Source organism: Misgurnus anguillicaudatus, chromosome 11 (genome assembly GCF_027580225.2).
Source record: "Misgurnus anguillicaudatus chromosome 11, ASM2758022v2, whole genome shotgun sequence".
Lineage (NCBI taxonomy): Eukaryota > Metazoa > Chordata > Actinopteri > Cypriniformes > Cobitidae > Misgurnus > Misgurnus anguillicaudatus.
Genome location: NC_073347.2, coordinates 37,341,740 through 37,359,122, shown reverse-complemented (window position 1 = coordinate 37,359,122; position 17,383 = coordinate 37,341,740). Strand labels below are relative to the sequence as shown.

Below are 17,383 nucleotides of genomic sequence, written 5' to 3'. Positions count from 1 at the left end.
TAATGCTCAGTTAATTTAAATAAACCAGGCTTGATGACGTATGCAGCCCGGATATGTGACCTGCGTTAGACTGAATCCTTCGGCCGCACGCCGTGATAAACCTGCGATCTAATGCTTTGATTTGAAAGCCTGTTGAAGAACTATTCTCGAGGACATTAAAACAAGTCGCCAAGGAAGCGAAACAGGGATTTTAAACGACAACGCGACAGGAAAAACATCAAGACCAAAGTCAATATTGGAGTTAGTTTTCCAAGATGGGGCTCATTGGACAATGAAGTTGCTAGGTTACTTCACCACAGGTAATTCAGCATATTCGTTTACATCTATACAGTTTATGTTGTAAACTTGAAGTTTTATAGTTCCTTGGCTAACTATAGCATGGGTATGCGTAACACTTGTTAGTGTAAACATGCATGTGGTTTAATGTCTTGGAACAGCCACACGCCGTCTCTCCGCACATTTATGTAATCTGAGGTACTGAGATAAATGTTTTTCATCTTTTCTGACATCTAACACAAACACACGGTGTACAGCGCTATTTTTAGCCTTTCATTGATAAAAGCGTCTGATCTGCGCGTCTTTCGTTTCATTTTACAAGCGTGTGAAAGTTGAGCGATCTTATTTCACCAATATCAGAGAAAGCTCTTACATATACACGGACATGTAATGTTTACTTAAACATAAGCATTGGACTCTGACATATTAGTTCGTGTCCATTTAAACCTGTCATTACTCCAGCTCATGAGTAAATGACAGGAGAGGGACTCGTCCACAAACCATCTCCTCAGTAATCTGAAGAGAAGCTGTTGAAAATGGACAAAAAGAGACGGATTTAAACACCTTGTGTAAACGTAATGTGTCTCTCTCGTCCACTTGTGATCTGATCAATGAAAACACATCTTAATACCAAGTTTAACAGCCCGTGTGATATTTTCCTCGCGTCGATGAAAAAAGAAGTGTCTAAGCTACGTTTATGATTGCTTTTTGTATGTGATTTTAAGCGGACATATCATGACAATCAGACTTTTTCCATGTTAAACATAAATCTGTGTGCTTTGACTGATCACAGGCAAATGACATTGCAAATTGTTCATTTTTTTTTCATTGCTTTTGCTTTGTAACTACTGGAAGCCATGTTAACCTTGGCATGACACGGCCGGGCCACCGTACGAGTTAAAACGCGTTCCGAATGGGGGGGGCTAGAAAGTAAAATTCAGTTGGTTGTCATATAGACTTTCACCGCTTGATGGGAGTAGATCCTACACAGTGGAGCTTTAAGCATCATTATACAGCTAATATTGCTGCACACTGTGCGTTTTATTTTTCTGTATTTACGTCACACATGATTTCATGAGAAAGTCAAGGTCTGTCTTAGTCAATTCTCAGTGATTTGCCATTAATATTTAACTCGTTTGATTTTTAACCTCTGAGCTGAGAAACAATCACACTTGTGCTTACATGAGCTTACACTTGTGCTCTTTCCAAAGCTAGATTTCTTAAGTTATTTATTTAGTTAATATTTTTAATGATTGTGTGTAATACTGAGCTCACATCTTCTGTAAAATCACAGATCAATCACTTTTAAAGCCTGTAATGCCCCTTAAAGTTCCAATGTGGGAGGAACACTCTGCATTATTTGACATTATTACACGACTCTCTAAAATGCTTGATTCTGATTGGCCAGTCACAACATTCCAAGGTTTGTTCTGTTTGGATAACCATCGCTCAAAACTAATAACACGCGGTACTTTGGATGAATTAACAGGTGCAGTTTAATAATACACAAAATTAAATCTAAAAATATATATTTTTAATAACATGTATGAGATTATATTTACAAATGAAGAGTTTCGTTGCAAAACAAGATAACCACCGTTTTTTTAATTGTTCAGAAATCTTGTTTTTTTGTTGTGCATTCCAATTAATATCAATTAAACTGCAGTTGGTTTGTTTTGATTTAAACCTTCATAACTTAAAAAATACAGCTAAGTAGCACTATAAAACAAAATAATAACATGATAACATAATAATAAACATGTTTTGACAAAAAGGTTAAAAAATGGATTTATCTCGTTTAGCAACAAAACTCTTCAAATGATTAAACCAAATAGTGTGTTCATGACATCTGAACCTCTTCTCTTATCTTAAAACTAAAACTAAATAGGTTTTTCTCATGGAAGGTCTTATTTTGATAAAACTGAACAAATAAAATAATAATTGAGCCAGTGGTTATCCCAGAAATTAACCCTTTCAGGGTCATACAAAACCCTCCACTGATATCCTGATCACACCGTCGGGCTTTATTTCTGAGATGACAACCTGCTGCCTGTACATTATCCCTTATGAAAACCTCATGACAAATCAAAAACAAAAAGCTAAACATGTCACATATTTTTGGAAAGCTGAGATTCTTGTGAATGATGAAAACGCTTTTAAGATACAATTAACACAGTGCGTAAAATTACTGTAGTGTCCTTTTTAGACATTTTGTTGTTGTTGCCTTTTTCAGTAATGCTAATGTTTTAAACGCATGAACAGCAAGATATTCTCTATATAGTTAAATATGGCATGTGTACAGACAGATTATCTTTACAGTTTAAGTAGCGCACAGAAATGCAAACGCATGCACGCTTCTGAAATGACTGGATGGTTCAATAACTGTGTTTGAGGCTCTTAAGATGAGATTAAAACACTTTACTCTGTCCAGTTCATTACTGAAACGATCAATAAAGTTCAACAAGCAACAATCTAATGAGACTTCACACGCTGATTTACATTCCTTCATCCAATGAAATCATCACAGATTAGTGTGACATCATCATTAAACACTGATCTTATTGAATAGTCAGATCGTGTTATATTTAAATACTCTATCATTTAAAATGATATGAATGCGCTTGACTTTTCCTTTAGAAAACATTGAATTTATTGATTTTGTTTAATGGATGAGTTTGGCTACATAGTGAAGGTAAATCAGCCATTAAGTGTCCAGTAAACATATAAACACTCATTCATTAGTGTTTGTAAACATCCCAGCATGCATCTGGTGACGGGTGACTGCTGTGAAGGTTTTTTGTTGTTTTATAATGTTGATGATTTGTATGACTGTGTGCAGGCTGATAGGAGGTGTATTGAAGCAGTAGAGTTCATCTCATTACTCATGATGAAATCTTTTATATAATAAATGGTTCATTGGCTGCTCTCCACTGTAGATATTAGCATTATAAAGTCTGTGAAGCACCGATGCCTTTCAGTGGAGAACAGAGATTAAACAGTTTGTTGACCATCTGTGCGACTGCTCACAAACAGCAGGAGAATTTAACACATTTCATCTGCTGTCATTGTGTGTGTTTGTGTGTGTGTGTGTGTACAGGTGGAGTGATTGTGTAAAACAATGAATCTTTAACTCACTTAAATCAGTGAACATACACACCCCTTACTGACACAACACAACTCACACAATGAAACATCTGCTTGTCCACAACCATTTTCATTTACACATTATGTGTGTGTGCATGCGAGTGTGAAAGTGATATTCAAAATATTTCTTCATATTAGATAAGATTATGAAGATTATTAAAGGATCATCAGAATCTTGTAGATTTAAGATCTGTGGCTCTTTTCCAAAAACCAGCTGAGCTTAAATATTCAGCAAAATACTAACAGTTTGATTGTGACGATTTTGTTGATATAATTCTAAAAAAAGAAAATAATACATGTTGTCAACACATCATGCATTCTCCATGAATAATGCTGCCAATTTGACCAAAATGAGTGATTTTAGCAAAGTTGTTTGGCACAGCATAGATGATGACTTAAAATGTTGGATAGATGGAGAGTAAAAGAGCATCTGTGTTTCTGTAAGCATGATTTTAAGATGGTACTGCTCTCACACACACACACACACACACACACATCGGGTGTGTCTAACCCGCCCTCCACCCCACTGTCGATAGGGTCATTGGGGTCAAAGTGATGAATTTTTATGGGGCTGTTCCCTGTGTTTCAGGCCTGCTCCATTCTCCTCGCGCTGCCCTGACTCTCAAAGACTTTCAGGCTGGCCAATTTGTCCTGCCGGGCTCTAGAGAATGGCCCATTTGAGTGGTTAAATACCAAAGGGGCGAACACACACACACACAACACCTCTCGCATCCCACAATGATTTGTGGCCCTTCCATTATTTGCCACGGCGAACAAACGCGGTCGGCCGGGATTCGGAGGTATTGGAGCGCAGGAGTGACACCCGTGGCCCTGTGCTCATTGTTTTAGAGAGATTTCCCAGATGTTCCTCTGGCCAAGATAAATAGGTGTCTTTATCCTGTCCCGTCTTTATCTGAACGCGTCTCTTTTCAGGCCGCAGACCTCCTACGTTGCTGTGCGGTGAGTTTCCTTCGGTGTAGGGGCTGATGGGAACGGATATATGTGTGAGAGAAACATTAACCGATCGCTCTTTAGGTCAGGATTAGGGTAACAAACTCTCTAAACCTGAAATAATCATGTGGTTTGAAGGAATGTGCTGGGTTTGAATGTAGGTTAAGCTGGATAGATGAGCTCTGTGATGGGCTGTCTGATACCACAGAAGATCATTTCAGTCTACAAAAAACACTGTAATGCATTGACACCAGACATTGAGAAACACTTTGAATATAAAATCAGACTAGTTTCACACAATCACTTTCTATGTACTGTGTCATATATACACACAACATCTTGCTGTCCTTTAAAAGCTTTATTCAGAAGACAGTGAATTCAGATGATCCTGTTTAAAAATGTACGTCCCTTTGACTCCTAATGTAATGATGTTGTCTTCTTTGAGCTTTAGTGAAGGTTTCTAATATTCTTGTTCTTTATGAGTCTTTCTATCACAAAACTCACTCATACATAAACTCTTAAAGGTGCTAAAGAATGCATTGATATGGTAAATTGTCCTCAGATATCTACACAGAAGGTTTGTCTCTTTATTAAGTGCAAAAATGATCCAGAGTCAGTTTTACATGTTTATTTACAAACCTAGGATTTGTCTTTATAATGAAATGGTCTTTTATTATCTTATTTGAAAGGGTCATCATGAATAATAATGTTGAGCTCTGCTCTGATTGGCTGATTTTCTCCTTCAGTAGCTCTGTGTGTGTGTAAACAGATCTTATCTGAGTTTGAGTCTGTATCAGATTTTGAGGAATAATCAATTGTTTGGAGATTGTTAGTGGACGTTTCTGAGTGGTAAGTTTGTGTTTTGTTCAATAATGCACACCCAAGTGGAGTTCCATTAAACAGCAGGTGTGCATTATTTTCTTATAATTTAGTCAGTCAATTATTCCTCTATACCACAGTTACCACAAACATTGCTCTGGTGTCTATTTTTAAGGCATTTGACAAGTTAGGTGTGCGGTTTACAAAAGAATAATCAACTCCCGTGGATCATTTCTCAGCCAATCAGAATAAAGCATTCAACAGACCCGTGGTACATTTGAAGCATGTTTATTTTTAATAGTGTAGACCACTGAGGAAACATTAAAGTCCCTGTTATGTCTATCTTGAAACTAGTTGCACATTATAAATGTTAGAAATGCATTGCTGAAACACATTACAAGACTGTAAGGTAATAAATTGCAAAGTTATTGAGTTAAAAGTTTTTCACCATTTCTGAGTTAAGTTTATTCAGATTTAATTGGGTGGTTAATGTCTCATTTTTCTGTACTCTGAACACATTTAATATCTGACTTTATAGGGACTTTAAGAACCAAAGCAAGTGTGAACTTTACATACAACAGATTTGTGTAAATTCAGTTGTAATGTTTTCCTTGTATGTAAACCTCTGTTATGTGAAGTAATTGTTTAGGCAGTGTATCAAATAAATAAAAAATCACCAAAATTACCGTGTGTTTTAACATTCACAGTAGCATGACAATACCATATGTTTGTCATTTACCATGGTAATACTGCGGTGGTTTTGTGTAAAAACAGCACCATGTGTCAGTTTTAAGGTTTCAGACTGATGCAGTGTGATGCAGGTCAGCGTCTCTACACATGCTCGCACATATTTCTCCTGACGGTCTAACAGAATTCAAACACATTATACAGCCGAGAGAGAGAGTGAGAGAGAGAGAGAGAGAGAGACACTGCTGAAAGTCTCTCTCTCTCTCTCTCTCTCTCTCTCTCTCTCTCTCTCTCTCTCTCTCTCTCTCTCACATGACTTGAGTTGTCCAATCACAGTCAGTTGTGCTCAGTGGTGGATTGTGTTAATGCAGCTGCTCTGTAATCACAAGATCTTAATTAATGTTGTTTTATTAAGATGTAACTGAACACATGATGAGATGTTTGGAGGATGAACAAGTGTGTGTGTGTGTGTGTGTGTGTGTGTGTGTGTGTGTGTGTGTTTGATTCTTTCAGTTGAACTCATCAAAACATTTAGAATAACACAAATGTAACTTTAGGATTGATGTTGTGACTAAATCCAAAAGAAATCAAAACTCTGATATGTTTGATCATCTTGTTTGTCTGGAGTTTACAGAAATGTTCTCTTTGTCATTATATCAATGAGCTTCTTGACGTCTTAACCCAGAATAATATTTTTTCACAGAGTTCACATCTAGGGCTTAACGCTAAGATTTTTTCTACTAGCAAGTGGTTCAGATTTTGACTTTGCCCAAATTTTCACATAACCCCACCACAAAGGAACACTAAAATAAAACCAGCCTCATTATGTATTTCATTGGTTTTTTTTTTGCTCATAATAATGAGCTAACCCTAATAAATAATGTTATGATACAAAAACTATAAATACCATATACATTTCAAATTTTGTTGAAGACAAGTAAAGAGTCAATAATAAATAATCAAATATGAGCAATAGCACAAATAAAAACTAAAGAAGAAACATGCAAATTAAATAAAACCGTTCAAGTTTTTCAGACAGATCTAACAGTTTCGGTACATATAGCAGTGAAATATAAAGTAATACTACATCATCTGTATAAATTAAATCTAGATGAACCCTTAATAGAAAGTGAACAAGTTATTAACAGTGAGTGATTTAGTTTTGTGTCTGTTGTTGTTTGACTTAGGGCTGTCACAATGATTAAATAATCGTCTCATCGTGATTGTTTGACCTCATCACCTGATCACCGCAATGATTGCACATCTCTCTAAAAAACACAAGGGGGAGCTGCAGTGCCTGTATAAATGAGACAGTATTAAATAGCACTCCTTAACTGACAGTGTAACGCGATACATTGCAAAGCCATTCAATACAGTGGAAAAAAGAAAGAAATGCTGCAAAACTTTGATGAGCAGTATGAACTGCCAGCTAAAACATACATTTCCAAAACAGCAATTTCAAATTGAGGGAAGTAAAGGATGTTATTCTTATGGATCTGTAATGAATCGATTTTTTTGCAGGCACTACAGACATTAGACACCAGTAACAATATGACCTTAGTAGGATTGGCTATAAGGCCTGTTCTGGTATAGTCTGTTTATTTTGATTGCATTTTTATTTTCAGTTATTTTTCAGACACTTTATTGTGTTTATTTTTTTATGAAAAAATGTCATTTTTTGAGATATATTCATTAAATAAATACTTTGAAATATGTGTTATATGTATTAATATTTACTGCCAGGTAAACCTTGCAAAATATTTCATTTAAATAATCACAACAATGTGTGAAAATTATTTCACGAACAAACCAAAAGATGTACGAAAATTAAATACCCAAGCCCTAAAACAGTCAATTAATGGTTATAATCGTCACAATTTATTAGACTGATCTACCTGAACAGTAGCACAAGGTTTATTTGATGTGCTCTCGCTTTAAGACCTAATGCACGCAGATCCAATATAGTGTTTCATTTCTAAACTGGACACTTTCACTGAAGACATCACTGATTATGTTTTAGGATATTGCAGCATTTACAGATAAGTTCATGTAAATACGATCAGTCAAGAAAATAAAGTGAAATCTGTTATTTGTTTGAAGCCTTGAGTCTTTCTGTATGCATGCTTTGTGGATGTGTACACACATAAAACTTCTAGGACTAATGCATTGAGATCTGTTTTGCATCTCTCATGGCCTCAAAACACTTTCAAATGATAAACTTTTGTGATGACCCAGTACTGGATTAGTGAAGTTGCACTTCTGTGAACTGGCATCATTTATGCTGGCCCCAGACCAGCTCTGACATCTGGGCTCTTATTGGCTGCTTTATCTTCATCATTCAGTCCAAGTTATCCATTTCAAACTTATTTTTTTAAATAAAATGTTTTTTAATAAAAGAAATGTATATTTATATAATTTATTATTTTTGAATGAGAGACATCCAGCTAAACTTTGGATTTGAAAAGATTTTAAAAAGAAATATGAATATTATGAATAGGTTGTGATTGTGGGTGTGGCTACAGTGACTCTTGACAGGCAAATCTCTGCATCTCTGGCCCTTCATTTAAAGCTATTGGGTTTAATGAGAGTAAAGCGCATTAGTTTGGATCCCTGGCGCTCTGAAGGAACCCAAAGATGCAGCGATTTGTTCTCTCTTTAGAAAGCAGCTTAAGCGTCTGTTTGTTCTGATGTACGACTCCTCTGTGCTTCAGACCGCCTGATTTGTGACATTTCTCTCCAAAGGGTTTTTTCTGGAGGTTTTATTGGCTTGACCTGATTAGCTAATCTGTGCTTTGAATTTCAATCGCTTCTTGGGCTCGACCGTGCGCGCTGGGAACCGGCGGTTCGAGGATTACCTCATTCAACTCTTCTCAAACACAGATGGTCGAATGTTTAACTAATTGTTAAAAGAGTTGACAAAAGGGAATTTAACCATGCACACACTCTTTTGGTTCAATACATATCAAGAAATAAAGTGAGACGGATCATTTCTTGTTTTGGCTCAGAAACAAACGACTGCTCTTTAAATGTGTGATGCTTAAAGTCACTCTGTAATGTTAGTAGTACTGGAGGAAGATTACATCACAATGATTTTCTGCACACAAGACCATTCAATGCACTAAAAGTTTTTTGATTTAATTTGAGCAATTCCATGCAAACGTCAACCTTACCTTTCCTTACCTTACCTCTCTTGTTAGGTTGTAGTTTTTTTTTTTTTTTTAAATAAGTGCAGCTTCTTCATAAATGCACACTTGAAAATTTTAATTAATTAACATGTATTTGTTCTTTGAAGACCCGTCCCTTCTCCATTTGTTGAGTATTATTGCTTCTGGTTTCTGCATTTTAATTCACAGAATTCCTACAAACTTTGTTTCTCTCAAAAACTTGTGTACTTCGTTGTCACATCCGTAATGCATGCATGTTTCCATCATCTAAAAAAAAAACCCCATCAGTATATAGACTGATACTTTCTGATGTCTGGACTCTTTAATCAAGGGGGTAAATAAAAATATAAACAGATGGTTCAATAAATTGGAAATAAATACATTCTCTAAGAAATTATATTTCAGTTTTGTACTAATAATGTCACATTGCTCATTTGTACAGTTGTTAATTTAAGTAATGTAATGTACACCTGTAATGCACATAGATATGTTTGGTTTTAATGTAACACACAGTGTTTTTATAATGAAGACAGCTGAGGTGAAAATCTTCTGTTTCTCCACAGAGTCTTTGTTCCACGGCCACCATGCAGACGGTGCGAGCGAATGACACCGATGCAGTCGACAAACTGATTTTCAGAGAGTCAGACAATGACCACAAGGTAAATTATTGACACATACACAAGCACGTTGTGTGAATCTGGATTTCTGAGAGACACTTATATCTGTCCTCTTACATGAATGACTAAAACAGCTGAAAGAAACAAAACAGGCATTTCAATTTTACTGCTAATATTTTATTAATATCACAAACACAGAAATAAAGAAGTAGACTCCATCAGTGTGCAAAGGTGCAAACTTGTCACCTTTCAGCAAAATTTGCCGTTAGGGTTACCTAACAGCTGTATGCTGCGTTGCCAAGTCCTCTGCTTTTTGCGGACTTTAAATTTGGGCTACTTTTAAAATGTTTCAGCGAGTTGATATTTTTCTGCAGGTTAAAAATATAAGATGAGTGTAGTTCAGTAGTTATTGATATTTAGGCTGCGGATAGTCATTGGGATGCTTTTGGGATAGTTTTGAATGTCCATTGGACTGGTTTTGGTACGTGAATCTGGCAACCCTGGCTGTGTGCTTACGCAGATGATTATATAGACTGTACATTTAAACTAACTATCACATTGCAAAGTTTAGGGTGCATGTAAACTGTACTTTCGTAACCTGCAATTGGATTAAATTCAGTCAGATTGACAAAAAATTTTTCATGGTAAACATCGTTAGAGATTGTCGAATTGTATAGCATCTGCGCATTTCTGGATTTTATTTCTGAATAAACGTCATCAAGCAACAAGAAAAGGTGCTCTGGATAATATGAAATACAAATTTCTGTAACACTTTTTAATAAGGTTATATATGAAGAATTTGGTTCCAAAACACAATAAATCAATTTTGACAAATTTTGGTAAAAACGTGTTTTCTATAACAAGAAAGTGACAAGATGAAAACCACTATTTTCTGTTACAAACTTTCCCATAGCATCTTTAGGTTATAAAAACATAAATTCAAATCCATAACTTGATTTTCAAAGATTTATTATAAAAACGAGTTATATTTTTCCACAAAATCCAATAAATCCATAACAGTTGAGTTTTTGTTTCAAAATGCTAGAAATCTATTAATTCAATGTACAAATGTGCATTCATCTTTGCCATTTTATATTAATTTAGTTGACTAGTTGTACACACTGACTAAAAAATAAACATTAATGTCATTAATCAAAACACTTACTTTGTCATATTAAGATCACTTTCATTGCAGCGGTTATACTTGACGCCGTTGCTTAGCGTTTTTCACAGCGATCAACTGTACAATGTTTTGGTCCTGCTCGATTTTTAGTGACTTTGAGTAAAATAATGTAAAGTTTTTCATAAGATCCTCTGGGCTCAATGTGTTAGCATGAGAAGCTTGATGCTGTCGGAAGATAAGCACCCGCCTCCCGAGTGCTTCGCGTAAATTATTAGATGTTGATGACAATCTTTCTCGTCACAGAAAACAACCACAGGTTTATCAATGCCATTAAAGTATTATTTTGTTTTGTTTGTTGATCACGAAGTACAAAGTAGATGAGGAAAACTAGGACTCCGTGTACTCAGCGCGCCGCCATTGTTTGTTTACATTGCGTGAACGGTGGGCTGCAATTTTTGGAATGGATTTATTGCGTTCTGTAAAAAAGGAGGAGTGCCGTTTATCGCATTTTGGGAAAAAAGGGAGAAATGATGACAGAATAACACGGCGGATATTGGATTTTGCGTAAAATTAATTATTTACTTTTAAATACTGACATGATTCAAAACTGATTTACGCAGTAACGCATTTTTTTCAAAAATGTCGTTTATCGCGTTTTGGAACCAAACTCTTCATTTGTTTACATTAGTAAGTGCATTATCTAATATGAACAAACAATAAGCAATGTTGTTTTCAGCATTTATTCATTCTTGTTTATGTCAGTACAGTTATTCATGTTTGTTCATGATGCATTAATGTTAAAAAAATTGTATTAGTAAATGCTAAAAATAATAAGATTTAGACATAAAAAATAATAGGCCCTATTTTAACGATCTGAAACGCAAGTGCGAAGCGCAAAGCGCAAGTGACTTTGTGGGCGGATCTTGGGCGCTGTTGCTATTTTCCCGGCGGGAGAAATAAGTCTTGCGCCGGGCGCAAATCAATAAGGGGTTGGTCTGAAGTAGGTTCATTATTCATAGGTGTGGTTTGGGCGTAACGTCAAATAAACCAATCAGAACGCTATCCAACATTCCCTTTAAACGCAAGGGCGCAAGTTCCATGGCGGGTTGCTATTATTATGACGGATTTACCAGGCGCACGCCAGGAGCGGTTCACAGCCGAGGAGACCCACGTTCTTGTAAGAGCAGTCAAAGACAGAGACGTTGTTTTGTATGGGGATGGGAGAAACCCGCCCAAATCAGCGTCAGTTAAACAGGCTTGAGAGGAAATAGCCGCAATTGTCTCATCAGCTGCGCCAAGCACTACAATGATGTCAGGAGACGGGGGGATCCCAAGCTTGCCAGCATAAATCGGGCACGCCGGGCACACAGGAGGACATCGCTGCATCCACCCTCACCGCTGAAAGGGTTTGGGGGCTTTGAAATCGGACACAAGAAACGCAAGCAAGGTCCAACCCCAAAGTACACTTACAAATCAAGTTCACATACATGAAGGTTTCTTTTGAAAACATTTTAATTATTATTTACATAAAATAAACGTAATGCAGCCACACAACAAACTATGAAAATATTTTAATCGTTATTTGCATGATAATTGTTTAACGCTCCCACACAAAATAAATAAAAACTATAACCACAATGCTCACCACAATGATTTCCCTTATCTCATGTATTAATATTTTTATTGTAACAATTTATGATTTAATGATTTCCCTTATCTTATATTTTTTATTGTAACAATTTATGATTTGCAAAAATAACTGTTGCATCTGTGTAGATTAGATAAGCAATGCGCGTTGTGCGCGCTATACATTATGTTCAAGCATGCGCCCTTAAAATAGCATAATGAACCACGCGCAACGCGCCACTGACTTTAGACTAGTTTTTTTTTGGTTAGTAGCGCAATTTGTTTTTTGAAACTGCAAAATAGCATAAGAGATGGTTTGCGCCGGAGCACGCCTCCTTTTTTGTGCTGAACCGCCCAGGGAGCGCAAGTTCATTCCCTAGTTTGCCGACGTGCGTCTGTGGAAGGAAAAACCCGCTGTGCGCCAGTGCAAAATACGAAATGATACATGCGTCAATGACAAAGTCAATTGCGCTGGGTGCAAGATAGGGCCCAATAAATTAAAAGATTCAAATGAAAGTACAAATGAATAAATTCACTGTGATATATGTGTATTTATAAAATGGTTAGTTCCAATCCTTGATTCTGATTGGTCAATAGGTGTGCTTTATTCACGATAAACCTAACCCTAACCTAACTCCGCTTCGCGTCGTGCCTAACAACGCCCTTCAGCAGTTACTTATTCACGATACAGCACAGCCTCTCGTACCTTATTGCTTGCATATATCTTGTGTCTTTGTCACCTTTTTCACCCCTGATGAGTTTGCACCCCTGAGTGTGATTAACTTATAAATGTGTTTTTGTTTTCAGTGTTTGTTACACAAATCTGTGTTTTTGTCTTCTAACAGGTCGTCTTACAGCTGGAAAAGAAGTTATTTAACTACATTAATCAGGATGTTTTCCAGGAAAACCGTGGAAAGCTGGTGAGACGTGTGATCTTCATATAAAGTGTCTTTATTTAATGTCTGTGAGTGAGAATGAATGAAGCTCTGTGATGAAGATCAGCTGTGGAGGAAGAGTATGATTATTACAACATTTAAATCTTTCATCTCAACTCACTGAATCTCTTCAAAACTCAAATGTGTTTTACACAAAGATTTTAATGCAGTTTTTTGGGTCTGCGACTGCGTGCGTGCGTGTTGTGTGTGCGTGTGTGTGTGTGTGTGTGTGTGTATCTGTGTGTGTTGATCTGTGTCTCTGTGTGCGTGCGTGTCTGCGTGCGTGTTGTGTGTGTGTATCTATGTGTGTTGATCTGTGTCTCTGTGTGCGTGCGTGTTGTGTGTGCGTGTGTGTGTTTATCTATGTGTGTTGATCTGTGTCTCTGTGTGCGTGCGTGTTGTGTGTGCGTGTGTGTGTTTATCTGTGTGTGTTGGTCTGTGTCTCTGTGTGCGTGCGTGCGCGTGTGTGCGTGTGTGTGTTTGTGTACGGTTGTAAAGATGAATGTCCTGATGTCGTATGAGAGATAATCTGATGGTCACGCTCTACTTAAACACAGCGTCTTATGATCCCTAGACAACAAACTACCTTTCCAGCAGAATGAATGTCCCTCCCCGCTCTGCTCCCAGCATCCTTCATCAAACGCTAGAGTTGTACCGGCTTGAAAGAAATTTAATTCGAGGCAGCCCTCAAAAATAATTATTGTATTTTGAAAGGAGTAATCATTGGCCGGGACATGATTGAATATGTCCATTCCTATTGACTTTTGCTATGATTAATAGCTTTGTTTAGTCGATATAGCTATCGAAATTGTATAATTAATTATCCAGGCGGCTGTCGGGCCGTTAGGATGGAGCGCTCTGATGAGGATTTGGGAAGATTAAATTTTCTGTGGCTTGTTGCATCGTGGAGCTCACTGTGTGTTTGTGTTTGTGTGTTTACTGAGTCTGGTCCACTGGTGTATCCCCCCCACCCCACTAACTCACATTGATTTTACTTCAGTATGTCTTTATTGAAACTTTATCAGGTGGATCCGAGCGGATGAAGATAGAGCTCAGAATCTCTCTCCACCCCGCCGCATCACTTCAGACACACTTTCTAAGAGTCCAAAAAAATAAATAAATAACACGCACCTCCCTCCCTCGCTCGACTCGTGTCATATTTCACCCGTCGTTCCCTCAACAAAATCGCCAATCAAATGAGAGGAAACACAGCTCATGTTAGATTATCTTACACTTAACATTACATTTATTTCCTCTTGCTTTAAATATGGACAAAAATAATGTTTCTAATATTAGTTCATACTATATACTGATAATGAACTTATAAACAAATATCAGACAGAAGTTTTTCTGTTTTAAAGTTTCCATTTATAATTGACATTACTGACAAAAAGAGGTCATAAAGAAGTAAAGATAAATAATAACACGTGATCTGTTCGTGTACGCTTCAGGTGAGCTGTAGGAAAACTGTGTTTATGTTTGGGCACTAAAATGAAATACAATTAAAATTCATTGATGATTGTGATTTAATTTGTACATGTAAACACAAAACTTTCATAAATAATCTGCACAATAACAGCAATATTCATTAATATCACCTGACTTTATGTGGTGTTTTTCACTTCTATACATTTATAGACCCTAACCCTAACCCTATATATATATATATATATATTTGTGTGTGTGTGTGTTTCTATTGTATGATAAATAGCTGTGTCCTGTGATGAAAGTAAAGTGTAGGTATAAAAGCATCTCAGCAGACTCTTATTGATGGTGTTTAATAGCATCAGCTGTGCTCATAGCTCTTATTTGAGCAGATATAAATCAATGCACAATTATGGCACAGATCGCTGCTCCACCCAAACTGGACGTTCCACATCAGGGGTCTCACGGGCCGTTTGGTCTTCAGACGATCAGTGAGATGTGATTTAGTGTCATATGTGTGTGTGTGTGTTTATTAGGGTTGAGATGAGAGTTTGTATTTGTGATGTTCTTTACTTTAGACAGGTGTTTAACTCCTCTGGGTTTATTACTACACACACACACACACAGTGTCAAGGTCATTGGTGCTGTCGGGTCATGGGCTCTATATACTGCAGTATACGATGCTTTTTACCGTTAGTCCTGCAGGGTAAATCACAACCAGCAAATCATTCAGCTTAATTGAGACGCATGAAATGAAGTGTGAAATTTCCACCCTTGGATTTCCAATGAATGAATTACACAAACACACACACACACATCATAATGATCTGTCCACTTGTATGAGAGCTATGTGTGTGTTAAATATAAACACGGCCCTTATTGGTGTAAATATCCAGATGATTTATACGGTTCATTTAAAAACAATAGATTGAAAACTATGATATATATAGAGTATACATAATACATGTAATTAAATACAACCAGTCCCCAAAAACAAGCTAAAGTTTTTTAGTAATTTACTGTTTTCTATATAAAATCTTCCTAAATAAAGATCATTGTGTGAACATATCAAACTTTGATGCTCCTTATCATTAAATTATGAGACTTTAATCTGGATTTTACAGACGGGCCGTTTATATTTACTTTCATTTACTTGAAATGTGGGAAGGTAAAACATTTGTCTCCAACTAACTTATAATTTTATATAAATATAATTGTTGGTACGCTTAAAACAATACATGGACGAGATAACTCAGTTTTTACAATTTTTGTCAAAACATGTTTATTATTATGTTATCATGATATTATTATACTTATCTGTATTTTTTAAATTATGAAGGTTCAAATCAAAACAAACCAACTGCAGTTGAATTGATATTAATTGGAATACACAAAACAAAAGATCTGAAAAATTACGCAAATTTGCAACAAAACTCTTCATATGCTCATAATACATTTGTGTGCGTGTGTGTGTGTGTGTGTGCGTGTGTGTGTGTGTGTGTGTGTGTGTGCATGCGTGCGTGTGTGTGTGTGTGTGTGAGAAGTGATAAATGTTGTTCATATGCCCTCCTGAACCACAGAGACTGCTGAACAGCTCACTGCTCACAAACACACATCACACATATTTAGAGATGTCCAACCCCTAAAGAAAACTTTATTATAAATAATTTGCTTTTTGAATGTGTTTCAGATTATATCTCTGTATAATATGTTTTGTTTATATGTCAAGATATTGTGATCATATTGATAATTTTGTGTTGCAGTACTACACTTCTGTCATTGGCTTAATGAATGTAAAGTTCACTTTCATGAGAGAGAAAGAGAGAAAGAGAGAGAGAGAGAGAGAGAGAGTTCATCTGTTAGTGTTGGTTTTTGTCAGTAATGAAGATGTCAGGTGCACCTGTTGATTGTTTTTCTTATTATTAATGTGTACACACACACACACACACACACACACACAGACGCACACACAGGCTAATTATTCTGTAATGTTTGATTAATGACTTTAGTATCACACAGACAGAGACAGCTGTGATATGATTGATGAACACAACACACACACACACACACACACACACACACACAACACTTCACTAAACCTCCTCAGTTTCTCCTCATCATGTAGAAATCTCACTTCAGGATTATTAGATTTTTATGATCAGTTCTTATGAATATTAAGAGTATTTATATACAACAGTTTATATAACTGAGTAACAGATAGTTTAGATCACATGAACACTGTGTTTATATTTGATTAACATCGAGTTACAATCATTCAAGTTGAATTAAAAAACAGACACATGCTGTCTATCACTGCTTATATTTGATTTATTTCTCTTTCTGTCTTTAGCTTTTCGAGTTTGATAAGGAGCTGTCGGTCTTTAAGGATCGTCTGCATGAGCTGGAAATATCGTTTCCTCCCAGGTACGATCACTTACAAAATCTTTAACTAACAAACACATCATATATATACTGACAATAAGGTAAAGGTGATGATGTGATTGTCAAGTATTTCCAACCGCACATGCGCACACCCAGTGTCACAACCTGACATCTTTCTCAAACAGATGATTTTACAGTCAGGCCTTTCAGATGGCATTCAGTGCTGATTCAATC

At 36.4% G+C, this 17,383-nt stretch overlaps 1 protein-coding gene across 2 annotated transcripts in view; it reads left to right on the top strand.

The window, feature by feature from the left end:
* LOC129415910 (inositol polyphosphate-5-phosphatase A) overlaps positions 1-17,383 on the top strand; it is a 130,129-nt gene that overhangs the window by 97,397 nt on the left and 15,349 nt on the right. For both annotated transcript variants that reach the window (XM_055170102.2, XM_055170101.2), the window contains exons 10-12: positions 9,605-9,700; positions 13,253-13,327; positions 17,118-17,191. In XM_055170102.2, coding sequence (XP_055026077.1) covers positions 9,605-9,700; positions 13,253-13,327; positions 17,118-17,191 — 245 coding nt within the window. The remainder of the gene's footprint in view (positions 1-9,604; positions 9,701-13,252; positions 13,328-17,117; positions 17,192-17,383) is intronic.